Below are 15,148 nucleotides of genomic sequence, written 5' to 3'. Positions count from 1 at the left end.
ACCCAGCCTTTTCATTAACCTTTTAGGAAGGACGGGGCCGGAGCTACACATTGGAGAGCCTGGCATGTGCCAGGCCTGGTGCTCAGGAGCACACACGCATCTCTTCTGGAAGCTCGTGTCAACTTGGCGAGATAGGACTGCCACTCCCCCCTTCGCAGATTTAGAAATCAAGGCTCTTCGAAACAAGTTTGGCTCAGTGGATAGAGCGTCGGCCTGCAGATCGAAAGGTCCCAGGTTCGATTCCGGTCAAGGGCATGTACTTTGGTTTCGGGGACATCTCCAGTGGGGGGTGTGCAGGAGGCAGCTGATCTATATCTCTCATCGATGTTTCTAACTCTCTTATCCCTCTACTTTTGTCTCTAAAAAATTAATAAAATATATTTAAAAAAATCAAGGCTCTCTGGCTCAGTCAAGTGTCCTATTCCAGTTCCCCCAGTCTGTAACAGGTGGAGGCAATACTGGAACCGAGTGGTTTTTAGCCGGTAAACAAACAAACCTACTTGAGAGGTCTTGACATCTGATTATACCACCTGGCACCTCTGAGGCCCGGTGTTGACACTTCTATCTCGATTATTTCTTGAGTCCTCCCGTCATGCCTTCGTGGTCCGACCTTCCTCATCAAGGAGAAACAGACCCGGATTCCTGACCTTATTCATCACGCGAAGATGAGTGGAGATGCGGGACTGTCACTCAGGGTCTCCCCAGACACCAGGGCTTTCCCTGTGCCGCTTGCTCGTCGTGCACGTGCTTGCACCCTTCCACTCCGGGGATCTCAGCAGAGACATCCTTCGTCCGGCCCTTCGCGGGGGACCAGACCCTCGCCCCAAGCCCTGTGCACCGGGGGGCAGCAAAGGGAGCAGTGCCTGCAAGGAGCCTAGGCATCCGGCCTGGGGTGGTCCGCTGTGCGGCAGGCGGCGGCGCTCAACTCAGAACAGCCGGCCGGGTGCGGAGGGGGTGGGCGCGGCGCCGGGAACAGCGGGCCGGCTCAGGGGCGCGAGGCGGGGCTCGCGGGGAGGGGGGCGCGGCGCGTGCGCGGCGGCGGCGGTGGGCTTCGCGGCGGCGCGCGTGCGCGTGCGCGGGGAGGGGGCTGGCGGGGGGCGGCCGCGGCGGCGGCGCGCGGCACGGCGGGAACATGGCGCGCGGAGCCGGCGCGCGCTCCTAGCTGGCGGGACCGTTAGCTCGAGGCGGGCGGACGCGGCCCGGGCCCCCGCGGGGATGGAGCAGTCGCCGCCGCCGGCGCTCGAGCCAACCCCGGGGCCGACCCCGGCGCGGGGCCGGAGGCGGCGGGAGCCGGAGTCGCCGCCGGCGCCGGTGAGTGCGTGAGGGGCGCGGGCCGGAGACTTTCTTTGTGAAAACTCCGTCGGTGGGAGCCCGGCCGGGCCTCGGCGGCTGACGAGCGCCCGCGAGGCGGAACCCGGCCCCCCCGGACGGGTTCGATCCCCGCCTGGCACCCTCGGGCGGCGGGGACCGGCCTGTCGTCCGTCCGCCTCAGTTTTCGCGGGAGTCCGTGCGCGCGCGCCGGGGGCCGGGGGAGCGCGGTATACAGTCGGCGCCTAATGCGCGCGGCGGCGTCTCCGCCTGCCCCCCGCGCTTTTGGGGGCGGCGGGCCCCCAAACGCAGCCCGCCCATCGGGGAGGCGGGCGGCAGCCGCTGGGAGACAGGTGTCGGCGCGGTCGCGGGAGGCTCAGGTGCAGGCAGCCCCGGGGGGCGGGGAGGGGTCCCGGGAAGGAACAAGCCTGTCGGTGGCTTAGGGCACAGCGGTTCGGGGATGCTTCCCTTCCGCCCCAGCTTCGGGGTGTGTTGGGGCATCGGTCTGGGCGAAGGATGCTCAGTGACATTGACTTTGGAGGTGTGGCATCTTGCTGGATGGGGAGGGATGGCCCCAGCCTTGGGTTCGCCAACACAGCCGGGGGGTATCGGAGCGATTGATGAAAATACGAGACTCAGCCGAAACCGGTTTGGCTCAATGGATAGAGCATCGGCTTGGGGACTGAAAGGTCCCGGGTTCGATTCCGGTCAAGGGCATGTACCTTGGTTGCGGGCATATCCTCAGTAGGGGGTGTGCAAGAGGCAGCTGATCGATGACTCTCTCTCATCGATGTTTCTAACTCTCTATCTCTCTTCCTTCCTCTCTGTACAAAATCAATAAAATATATTACAAAAAAAAAAAAAGAAAAAGAAAAGAAAATACGAGACTCAGCGCAGGCCCGAGGTCTCTCCAAGGCTGAGAAGCAGATTTTGACTTTTAAACAAGCTGCCAAGTTGTCCTCATCGGGCTCCTTTGACAAGCACTGGCTTGCTGTGAGCAGAGACACCTGTTCAGCTGATGGGTCACCGGGGTGGCATCCCGGTACCAGGTGCAGTGCCTGGCACCTGGGAGATGCTCAGTAAATACTTGTAGCAAGACTAAAAGGACTTAGAGAGTTTCCAAAAATAGTTTCTTGAGACATGTTGAGGTTAATGGCTGTCAAGGTTACTGTATAATGTGACTTATATCAGGTAGAAACATAATTTTTGGGACTGTTTATAACGCCTTGTTTTAAGTAGGTTGTAAACAAAGCAGGGCATACATATAAGCCGTCAACTATGAGGACCCTGGCTAGGTTAACACTAATTTTGAAATAGAATTCTGAATAATAATAATAATAAAAAGCATGGTTCTTTCTCTCCATCACTTGGGAACACTAGGCTTGTAAGGATTTTGTTTTCTTTGAGGCAGGTAAACATTTACATTTTCATCAAAGCAAATCTGAATGACTGTTTATTCAGAACAGTTGGAAATTTGCTTAAACCTCGGAGTATTTGTCCTCTGGATGTGATATTTTGAAACTGAGACTTATGTTTAGTTCAGAGTCGGTGCTAAAATAGAATTGTTTGAGTGAAAGTGATTTGCTGTTTCAGGGGCTGTTTTTTCATGTTTTTAGCATTTCAGTAGTTGATTTCATTTCATTAGTTTATTTTTGTTCACTGACAAACTATGAATGTATAGGATGACAAGACTTTAGGAGTTGAGATTGCATCCGAATAGTATTGAAAATTAGGTTTTTTATTGTCTCAGTGTGTCATTTTTGTAGTTCCTTTGGATGTTATTTTTCTATTTTTAAAATTGAGTTATAATTGAAGATAACATTAGTTTCAGGTGTACAACATAATCATTTGATGGTTTTATATATATTATAAAAAGATCACCACAGTAAGTCTAGTAAACGTCACCACACATAGTTACATATTTTTTTCCTGTGTTGAGAACTTTTAAGATATATTCTCTTAACTACCTTATATATAATACAGTTACCATGTGGTACATCACATCCCCATCACTGACTTTAAAAAAAAAAGAAGTGTCTTTAAAAAACTTAGCTTTCTTGAGATGTAATTCACTTACAATAAGATTAATCTCCTACTGTACAATTCCTAGTTTATGGTACACTCACTATGTGTCCAACATCACCATTATCTACTTCTAGCATTTTCATCACCCCACAAGGAAATCTGTACCCATTAACATTCCTTGCCTTTTTCTCAGCCTCTGGCAATAACTAACCTACTTTCTGTCTCTGAATTTAACTATTGTGGGATTTTACATAATGTAACTTACAATATCTTTCTTTTGTGACGGGCTTCTTTTACTTAACATAGTGTGTTTTTTTTTTGTTTTTTTTTGAGGCTGTGTAACGTATCATCACCCTATTCCTTTTAAAAAAAAATATTTTATTGATTTTTTACAGAGAGGAAGAGAGAGGGATAGAGAGTTAGAAACATCGATGAGAGAGAAACATCCATCAGCTGCCTCTTGCACACTCCCTACTGGGGATGTACCCGCAACCAAGGTACATGCCCTTGACCGGAATCGAACCCGGGATCTTTCAGTCCGCAGGCCGACGCTGTATCCACTGAGTCAAACCGGTTTCGGCTCACCCTATTCATTTTTATTGCTAATAATATTTCATTAGAAAGATATACCATATTTTGTTTATCTATTCATCTGTTGATAGACATGTGAACTTTTTCTACTTTTTGGTTACACTTGCCTTTTGGTATCCGGAGGGGCAGGGGAGGGAGAGGGGGTGTTCCAGAACCACCCCCAGATAACAAGATCCCAGGATGCTCCAGTCCCTTATATAAAGTGATAGAGTATCTACAGATAACTTATGCACATCCTCCTGTATGCATGAAATCATCTCTAGATTACTTATAATGCCTAACACAATGTAAATGCTGTATGAATAATTGTTATACTGTGCTATTTAGGAAATAATGATAAGAAAAATACAGTCTGTGTATGTTCAGAGGCAAGCATCCTAGGATTAACCACCTGGTACACATTAGCAACAATGTAACTGTTTTATCTGAACACTTTCGATCCCGGATGTGGAACCTGTGGATACAGAGGGCCCACTGTATTATGAATAACGCTGCTATAAACATTTATGTACAAGTTTTAGTGGGGACATATGTTTTAATTTCTCTTGGGTATATCCCGATTGGTGGGTCACATGATAACTCTTTTAACCATTTGAGGAGCTGACTGACTTTATTTTTTTAAGGCTCTGCATCATTTTACATTCCCGCTAGGAACGTGTGAGCGTTTCAGTTTCTTTACATTCTTGCCAATACTTGTTATTTTCTGTCTTTTTACCTGTAGCTGACCTACCCTGTTTCCCCGAAAATAAGACAGTATCTTATATTAATTTTTTCTCCCAAAGTTGCGCTAGGTCTTATTTTCAGGGGATGTCTTATCTTTCCATGTGCTAGGTCTTATTTTTGGGGAAACACGGTAGTAGGTGTAAAATGGCATCTCATTGCAACTGTGACTCGCATTTCCCTGCTGATTGGTGATGCTAGGCATAATTCTTTGTGCTTATTGGCCTCTTTCATATTTCTTTGGAGAAATGTCTGTTCAAATCCCTGTCCATTTTGGGGGGCTGGGAGTCCTTTTTAAAAAAATCCTTACCTGAGGATGTTTTTTTCATTAACTTTTAGAGAGTGGAAAAGAGAGGGAAAGACAGAAACATCATTGTGAGAGAGACATTGATTGGTTGCCTCCTGCATCTGGTGAGGAGCCTGCACCTGAGGTACGTGCCCTTGACCGGAATCAAACCCAGGACCCTTTGCTCTGAAGGCCAACACTCTATCCACTGAGCCAAACCAACTAGGGTGGTGATGGTGGGGAGAGTCCATTAAAAAACACACACACATTTTTATTGATTTCAGAGAGGGAGGGAGGAAGGAAGGGAGAGAGAGAAAGGGAAACATCAGTGATAAGAATCATTGATTGGCTGCCTCCTGTACACCTCCTATTCTCCTATTGGGGATGAAGCCTGAAACCTAGGCATGTGACCTTGACCGGAATTGAACCCGGGACCCTTCAATCCACAGGCTGACCCTCTATCCACTGAGCCAAATCGGCTAGGGCAAAGGAGTCCATTTTTTAAATTGAGTTACTTGTCTTTTTTATTATTGAGTTGTAGGAATTTAAAAATTATTCTGGATGCTAACTCCTAATCATATATAAGATTGCAAATGTTTTCTCCCATTTTGTAGGTTGTCTTTTTACTTTTTTGATAATGTTCTTTGTTGCAAAAGAAGTTTTGCCATGAAGTCCATTTATCTATTTTTTCTTTTTCTTTAAAAAAAATATTTTATTGATTTTTTTTTTACAGAGAGGAAGGGAGAAGGATAGGAAGCCAGAAACATCGATGAGAGAGAAACATTAACCAGCTGCCTCTTGCACACACCCCCTACCCCCCCTCGCCCCACTGGGGATGTGCCCAAAACCAATGTATATGCCCTTGAGCGGAATCGAACCCGGGACCCCTCAGTCCGCAGGCTGGTTTCAGCTATTTTTTCTTCTGTTCCTTATGCTTTTGGTGTCAAATCTTAGAATCGATAGTCAAATCCAAGATCACGAAGGTTTACTCCTATGCTCCCTTCTAAGAGTTTTAACTTCTAGCCATTATGCTTAGGTTGTTGATCCACTTTGAGTTAATTTTTGTGTAAGGTAGTGGTCCAGATTCATTCTTTTGCACATGGTAACCCAGTTGTTCCAGCACTATAATATTGAAAAAAAGAAATTTCTCACTGAATGGTCTTTGCACCCTTATTGAAAAATCAACTGTGTATATATTACGTTTATTTCTGGACTCTTTATTTTATTCTCTATTTATTCTCATGCCAGCTCTATAATATTTGATTATAGTAGCTTTTTAATAGATTTTGAAATTAATTAAGTTCATTAATTTTGTTCTTTTTCAACACTTTTGGCATTTCTGAGTCCCTGGATTTAAGACCAATTTATCAATTTCTGCCAAAAAACACTTGGGATTTTTAAAGTCATTGTTTAATCTGTCCTTTAGAAAAATTATTGATGAGAGAGAGATTGAGAGAGAGAGAAACATCAATTTTTATTGTCTACCCATTCATGCATTCATTGGTTGACTCTTTTGTGTGCCCTGACTGGGAATCGAACCTTGGTCCATAGGGACGATGCTCCAACTAACTGAGATACCCAGCCAGTGCCTAATCTTTCTGATACTTTGCAGTTTTCCAGTCCCAACTCTTGCACTTTTTTTTTTTTTTTGCACTTCTTTCAAAAATTTATTTCTAAGTATTTTATTGTTTGATGCTGTTGTACATAGACTTTAAAATTTTTTTATATTTTGTATTGTTAATTTTTCATCACTAGTTCATTGCTAGTGTATAAAAGAAATACAATTTAGTTTGGGATATATCTTTTAACTTCATCATTTGATGGTAGACTGATCCAATTTTCTGTTTCAGATCTTTCCCTCAAATATTGAGGAATGGTCTTTGAAAGCTTAAGCATGGATGCAGATTTAGATTCACATCTCCAAGTTTGGCTCTGCTTCTTACTAGTTTATATGTGTTTTTGACCAATTTTAACTGTTATACATCTTAGTGTTCTCATATATGTAATGAGATAGTAATACCTATCCCAAATAAAAAAGAATGTAAGTAGGTATTCAGAGCAATGCCTTGCATGTGGTAGGGATTTGATATTTGTTGTTTATCTTTTTGAGTTAATGAGCTGCATTTAAAAGCATGCCAAAAAACAAAAAAAACAAAGCACCAAACCAAAACAAAAATAACCAAAAAAACCATCCATAAGACAAACCTAAAAACCACAGACCCACACATACATAAAAAATCCCCAAAAACAACAAAGAAAAACCACAAACAAAAACCTCAAACCTCTTCCTGTCCCTATCACTTTTCTGAGTGCTTGAGGAATAATGAAACCGTCTCGCACCACACTGCTGCATTGTAAAAGCTTGCTAAATCGAAGCTGCTTATAGGGTGTTTGACAATGTATTTGTAATTATTAAAAATAGTAAGTATAATTCAAAACTGTTTGTTTTTATACCAAACTTCTTAAATACTGTCCTGTTCTTTCACTGCTTATTTCTTCTAAAAGCAGAAGCAATATGTTTTAAAATAAAAATTGATGATTACGCCAAACCAGTTTAGCTCAGTGGATAGAGCATCGATTTGTGGACTGTAAGGTCCCAGGTTCAATTACGGTCAAGGGCATGTACATTGGTTGCAGGCATATCCCCAGTAGAGGGTGTGCAGGAGGCAGCTGATCAATGTTTCTCGCTCATTAATGTTTCTAGCTCTGTAACCCTCTCCCTTTTTCTCTGTAAAAAATCAATAAAATATATTAAAAAAATTTATGATTACCGTTGTTTCTTTTGGATGATTGCTACTAAAAAAAAAAAGCAAAAAAAAAAGCTTTGTTAAAGACAAAGGTTGATGTTGAACTTAAACTTAATAGTGTTTTTATAGATAGAGTAGATTGCTATTTTGCATGGGAAGAGATTAGAGATACAATTTAACCCAAATATGAACGTATGTATTGTGTTCATTGAATGTGTGGTCACTATGAATCAAAGAAAATAATTATTTACATTAGAAATACTATTTCCCAAATCACAACTATAATTAAATTTATACTGTAAGTGGAAAAAAAATGTATAACCTGTAAAACCACAAATTGGTAACTCACAGAAATTTCTATAAGAAACTTTAAAATCAAAGTTCATCTTTATTTTAACAAAACTCTCTTTTATGATCATGAAAGGTGAATGTGTGTATTGTATAAATTTATTTTTTATTTTTTATTTTTTAAATATATATCTTATTGATTTTGTACAGAGAGGAAGGGAGAGAGATACAGAGTTAGAAACATCGATGAGAGAGTCATTGATCAGCTGCCTCTTGCACACCCCCTACTGGGGATGTGCCCACAACCAAGGTACATGCCCTTGACCGGAATCGAACCCGGGACCTTTCAGTCCCCAAGCCGACGCTCTATCCATTGAGCCAAACCGGTTTCGGCTGTATTGTATAAATTTAGAAAATATGAGACAAGCAGGAATAAAACCAAACCCCATAATCTTACTCATACAGTGATTGCTACTTTCAATACTTTACACATTTTCCCCTGGAACTTTTTCTGTGCATCTTTCTAACAATGGATAGACACATTCACAGAAATACATGTAAGCATTTTAACTCAAATAAGATAAAACTGCACAACATGTCTTTAATTTTTATTTTATTTGAAATAATTTTGATTTAGATAAAATTTACATACCATAAAATTTACCCTTAAAAAAATATATTTTAATAGATTTTATTGATTTTTACAGAGAGGAAGGGAGAGAGAGAGCTAGAAACATCGATGAGAGAAACATCGGCCAGCTGCCTCTTGCCCACCCGCTACCGGGGATGTGCCCGCAACCAATGTACATGCCCTTGCCCGGAATCGAACCTGGAACTTTTCAGTCCACAGACCAATGCTCTACCACTGAGCCAAACCGGTTTCGGCACCCTTAAAAAATATTTTTATTGATTTCAGAGAGGAAGGGAGGGGGAGAGAGAAACATCAGTGATGAGAGAGAATCATTGATCGGCTGCCTCCTGCATGCTCCCCACTGGGGATCTAGCCCCCAACTGAGCATGTGCCCTTGACCAGAATCAAACCTGGACCCTTCAGTCACTAGGCCGACGCTCTATCCACAGAGCCAAACCTGTTCGGGCTAACATTCACCCATTTTAAAGTGTGTAGTTTTCTGACTTGAGAAAAGTACATACAGTTATTTTATTACCACCAAAGTCAGTAGAAGTAATAGAAAGTTGTTCCTTTTTTGCCCTGGTGGTTAAGCTCAGTGAATAGAGCGTCCGCCTATGGACCGAAGGGTCCCAGGTTTGATTCTGGCAAGGGCATGTACCTCAGTTGCAGGCTCCTGGCCGCCCTGGCCATGGTCACAGTGCTTGCAGGAGGCAACCAATCAATGTGTTTCTCTGACATCAATATTTCTCTCTTTCTCTCTCCCACTCTTCTAAAAATCAATGGAAAAATATCCTCGGTTTGAGGATTAAAACAAAAACAAAAAACCGATGAAAGTGAGACTCCTGTTTTAAGTCTCATAGAACACTTGTCTATTATCAAAGATCATTTTTGCCAAACATGACTCCTACATAGGATTAAAATGTAGGCTTTGTAAAAGTATTGGTGACCGTGAAGTTGAGAATTCTGTATTCTGTGCTTTGACCTAGATTTCACTCTCTGACCGATGTATTCACAATACAGAGTATTATATTTTCCTTAATTTTGAATTTCTGGGTTCCTGCTGGATTGAGTGTGTTTTGCTGTATCATTCCTTTCTTCTAATTATCTCATGACAGGCTTCTTTTGATTATATTTATTTCAATAAAAGATAGTTTCTTTTCCCTTCGCTTTGGGGCTATTGGGAAAAACTGTAAAATACTTGAAACGGACTTGGAGAAAGATTTCTGGGTATCTTCAATGGGAAACTAGTTTGTCTGGAATGCAGGGTACCTTTCTGGGTTATCTGAGTCTATGAAGTTTGTACCTTGCATTGTCTTTGCACTGCTTTATAGCCCTGATTGTCCTGACATCTAGGATACGATACCCCGGTAAGCGGAGGAAAATAGTGGTTGTCTGTGTGAGAGATTAGCTCTGCTTTTCTTTCTCCTCTCGGTCGAATTTGTTCTTTTTAATGCAAATATCTCTGTGAGGAGTCTGTTGCTTTTGTACAGGGTGGTGTGTTACATGTTAGATCTGCCCTCTTTTGAATTGAGGGACTGGACTTAATTTTACCGAAAGACATGGGGAAGAAAATTACACTTTTTTGTTTTAATTTCAGTTTGGGCAAACCTGCTTAGACATGCAAACTGTCTCTCTTGATACTGCTGTTTTAAGTTTCTTCCATAAGGACTCTAATGCAGTTCATAATTTTCATGTTTTAAAAATGAATAACATTTGACTGAGTCACTCCCTTCGGTTTTAAGGTCACTGCTATAAAGTCATAGAAAACTTAGTGAATTGGAAAAGTCAACATCAAAATAAGGTCTTAAGTTGCCAAGATATAATTTCTAGCAGCTATTTTTTTCTTTTTAGTGATCTCCAAAAACTGGTGTTTCTCTTAGAAATTCCATGGTAGTAGCCAAATTACAGTTATCAAATTTGCCAATTTAAAAAGATTCATTGGTACATTAAAATTTTATTTTTATGTAAAACATATGCTCATTTCCTAATATTTGGAGAAAAGAAAATTTTAAGAAAAATAATCCATAATCTTATATTCAAAGATAACTTAGCATTATTAATACTTTGATCTTGTTTCTTTCATTATTTTCCTAAGTGCAACCATTTTTTAATTTTAATTTTTTAAATATATTTTTATTGATTTCAGAGAGGAAGGGAGAGGGAAAAAGAGATGGAAACATCAATGATGAGAGAGAATCATTGACCAGCTGCCCCCTAAACCCCCCTTACTGGGCATTGAGCCCACAACTTGGGCATGTATGTGCCTTTAACTAGAATTGAACCGGGGACCCTTTAGTCCGAAGGGGGACCCTTCTGTCCACTGAGCGAAACCAGCGAGGGGTAGGTTTATATTTTATCTTTCCCTTAGTATTACTTTATGTAAGTATGTAGGTATGTATGTATGTTAATCCTCACCTGAGTATATTTTTTCCATTGCCTTTTAGGGAGGGAGGGATGGAGAAAGGGTGGAGGTATGTGGGGGGCTGGGGGAAGAGAGAAAGAGAGAGAGAGAGAGAGAGAGAGACAGAGGTTGATTGCCTTCCACACATGCCCCAAATGGCCAAAGATCAAACCTATAATCTAAGTATGTGCCTTTTACCTGGAATGGAACTCATGACTCTTTGGTGCTCTGGCTAAGCTCTAACTATCGAGCAACACCAGCTTGGGCTCTTTAATTTTTTTATTTTATTGATTTTGTACAGAGAGGAAGGGAGAGAGTTACAGAGTTAGAAACATCGATGAGAGAGAGTCATCGATCAGCTGCCTCTTGCACACCCCCTATTGGGGATATGCCCGCAACCAAGGTACATGCCCTTGACCGTAATCGAACCCAGGACCCTTCAGTCCCCAAGCTGACGCTCTGTCCATTGAGCCAAACCGGTCTCGGCTGGGCTCTTTAGTATAACTTTAAATTTCCAAGGAAAAACTTGAGTACTCTTTTACTCATTCATTCTATCAAAAAATATATACATACCATATGTAAGTATACACACACACACACACACACACACACACTCAAGGCACTATGCTGGCTGCTTCTTGTAAAGCTGTCTTTCAGGGCACAAAAGTTAACTGTAATATAGATGAGAACATGGAGAATGCTTATGTCCTCATGTTGTTCAGACAAGATACCCCTCTGGATTATCAGAACTTAGTCTCACAAAGTTTCTTTGTTTGTAGATTCCTCTCTTTGGTGCTAAGACTATTGGCCAGAGAAGTCCTGACGGTCCAGTGCTGAGCAAAACTGAATTTGTTGAGAAAGTTCGTCAGAGTAACCAGGCGTGTCACGATGGAGATTTCCACACAGCTATTGTTTTATACAACGAAGCTCTGGCTGTTGACCCTCAGAACTGCATCTTATACAGCAACAGATCTGCAGCGTATATGAAAATCCAGCAGTATGACAAGGCCTTGGACGATGCGATCAAAGCTCGGCTTCTCAATCCCAAATGGCCTAAGGTAGACATTTTATTTATACCTTCATAGACTCTTCTGTCATTCCATGTGGCCAGTTGGCCTGAGATTCAAGACCTGTACAATTGGTTACATTTCCACCTTTATTTCTTGCTGCTCTGCTGAAAAACCTACTTTTGTTGGCGTAGTCCTGTGGTCGGCAAACTGCGGCTCGCGAACCACATGCGGCTCTGTGGCCCCTTGAGGGTGGCTCTTCCACAAAATACCACGGCCTGGGCGAGTCTATTTTGAGGAAGTGGCGTTAGAAGAAGTTTACGTTAAAAAAATTTGGCTCTCCAAAGAAATTTCAATTGTTGTACTGTTGATATTTGGCTCTGTTAACTAATGAGTTTGCCGACCACTGGTCTAGTCTTTTCCTTTTTCGTCTTTTTATTTATGCCAACCTCTGTGCTTGAAATTTTCTCCTTTGCTCCCAATATTATTGGGCTAAGTAAGTCCAGTTCAACTCTTATTTGCCCCCCCCCCCTCCCAAACCCACTAATCCTTATGGAGGACATTTTTTCCATTGATTTTTTTGTGTGTGAGAAGAATGGAAGGGAGGGAGGAGGAGGATGAGGAGGAGGAGGAGGAGGAGAGAGAAGACATGAGAGAGAGAGAGAGAGAGAGAGAGAATTGAGACACATACATTGGTTGGCTGCCTCCGGAGCCTGAAACCTAGTTATGTGCCCATGTCTGGGAATCAAACCCAAGACCCTCAGTTGCACCGGCCAGCGCTCTTACCACTGAGAACAGCAGCCAGGGTCAACCTTAACTTTTCCTGGAAGCTTTCCTGGAATGTTGAGCTATGAATATATTAAAACATTGCCTATTACTAATTTCACTTAATTATTTATATTGTTATATAAACATGTCAGTTGAATGTATCTGAGGCTTAAAATAGCTTGAAAATTCCTTGAAAGTTTGTCTTCTGTAAAGGCCTGTGCTGGGAGGTGGGGGTTGAGGGGTGGGGGCAGGCTGGGAGAAGTCAATGGTATAATACTTTCAATAATAAAGAATTTTAAAAAATGATACTATACCATGAAAAAAAAGTTTGTCTTTTCTTATTTTATAGCCCCACCATTGCTGGCCACTTACAAAAAAAAAATAAAAAAAAAAATAAAAAAAAAATCAAAATTAAAAAAAAATCAGTGTCTAAATCATGTGGGGAACCTTTTTCCTGCCAGGGGTCATTTGGATATTTATAACATCATTTGAGGGCCGTCCAAAATTATCAACTTAAAAATTAGACTACGGTATTTGGTCACATAATTAATTAACTCAGCTCTAATGCCTTGGCTAGCATTTACACAGATGTTTTTCAAGGAGAAGTTAGATTAAAAGGTGGCATAAAATTTTGATTAAAAGTCGTAATTTTTCTTAATGATAAAATACTAAATTTAGGTTTAAATTTAATTTGAATAAATAATTTGTATTTTCGGAGAAGCAGTGATTTGGTTTCTGGAAAGTACCAAGAAAGGGAAATATTTTCAGTGCAATTAACCCAAAGTACATGGATGAAGAATCCTTTATAAATCCATGTGACCATGCCTTAAGAGCTGCGAATTGAGTAAAATGCAACTGGCCTTTGGTTTTATTAATTTCCCAGCCCTTGTGCGCCCTCTTGTGTTTAACTTTTCGTTAAGACTATGCTACATTATATGGCTTTCAGTAGTTTGATGGCTTGGGTAAGTAGCTGTACATTTATTTTATTTTATTTTATTTTATTTTTGCAATTTTTGTGTTAATTTTAATGGTAAAAGGGCAGCTGTACATTTCTTAAGAGATTAAAAATTTTCAAGTATAATGATAAATATTATAAGGGGGAGAAGGTTAAGTGCTCCCCTGGTTCTGTTCCCTACATTTACTTTAACATATTCCACATCAAATTTTATTATATTTAAGTAATTGAGGTATATGTCCTTGAACATAATTTTATGTGCAAAAAGACTAAAAAAATTTAATTATACTATCTTCTTTATGTGAAGGTTCTGTGGATGCTGTAAGCTATGTTGAGTTATCAAGCTAGTAAGTTCTTGGCACACTGTAGGCTTTCAGTAAATATTTGTTGAAAGAATGGAAGTATTATAACTGATTACCTGTATTTTCTTATTGACAGAAAGAATTGAAATTAGTTGGATTATTTCCAACTTGATATATTCTGAAAGAGAGTTTATTACTATGGCCCAAAGACACCTAGAGGACAAGTGATTTTTTTTTTAATCTCTGAGTTAGTATTTAATTGAAGTAGGACCTTTATATGTAATAGTACTTAGAACTATTTTAAAATCTCAAACAACAATCTTCTAATTTTCATGAAATTAGATTCTCATCTCCTCCTTTATCTGGACACTTTATGGACTGAATAACTTCTTAAAAAATATATACTTTATTGATTTTTTAAGAGAGGAAGGGAGAGGGATAGAGAGTTGGAAACATCAATGAGAAGGAAACATTGATCAGCTGCCTCCTGCACACCCCCTGTTGGGTGTGTGCATGCAACCAAGGTACATGCCCTTGACCGGAATCAAACCTGGGAACTTTCGGTCCGCAGGCAATGCTCTATCCACTGAGCCAAACCAGTTAGGGCTGGACTGAATTACTTTTGATTGATTTTGTGGATCCTTTAGAATCAGATCAATTTTTGTGCAGATTGTAAGTCATTGTGCCAAGATGATTATAGAAGCCTAGCAAATAGTGTCATAATCAAAGCATTTCTTTCAAATGGGGGAGGAATTAAAAAAGTGATTATAAAGAGCTTGTAACCAAAGGTTCAGATTTGAGAATGCTTTGCCTGCCTACTAGATAATAAAACCCTGTTACATTTGATTTGTATAGGCAACTATAGGCGAAATTATACAATTTGAAGATGGAGCTAAAGGACTTTATATGGCTTTTAAAATTATATTCTCACTGCTTACCTTTTAAAGGTTGAGAGGTAGAATTCTTCATATAAATCCCACATAGTTCTGTAACTAATGTCACAGAGAAGGAGCTTTGTTCTGGGTTTTAGCATTAATTTGTCCTCTGTGGAATCTTACCTGTGCTTATGCCCTTGTAATTTTCAGTGAAGAAGCATTTCACTGATAGTTTTGCAGTCCA

General features: G+C 41.0%; 1 protein-coding gene across 2 annotated transcripts in view; it reads left to right on the top strand.

Annotated features, from left to right (window-relative positions):
• The first annotated feature begins 1,077 nt into the window (after positions 1 to 1,077).
• The window catches only part of TTC28 (tetratricopeptide repeat domain 28), a 318,471-nt gene continuing 304,400 nt past the window's right edge, over positions 1,078 to 15,148 (top strand). For both annotated transcript variants that reach the window (XM_036449589.2, XM_036449588.2), the window contains exons 1-2: positions 1,078 to 1,311; positions 11,777 to 12,055. In XM_036449589.2, the coding sequence (XP_036305482.1) occupies positions 1,216 to 1,311; positions 11,777 to 12,055 (375 nt within the window). In that variant the 5' untranslated portion in view covers positions 1,078 to 1,215. The remainder of the gene's footprint in view (positions 1,312 to 11,776; positions 12,056 to 15,148) is intronic.

Source organism: Pipistrellus kuhlii, unplaced genomic scaffold (genome assembly GCF_014108245.1).
Source record: "Pipistrellus kuhlii isolate mPipKuh1 unplaced genomic scaffold, mPipKuh1.p scaffold_m20_p_20, whole genome shotgun sequence".
Classification (NCBI taxonomy): domain Eukaryota; kingdom Metazoa; phylum Chordata; class Mammalia; order Chiroptera; family Vespertilionidae; genus Pipistrellus; species Pipistrellus kuhlii.
The sequence above is the reverse complement of the archived record's forward strand: the minus strand, read 5'-3'. Positions and strand labels throughout refer to the sequence as shown.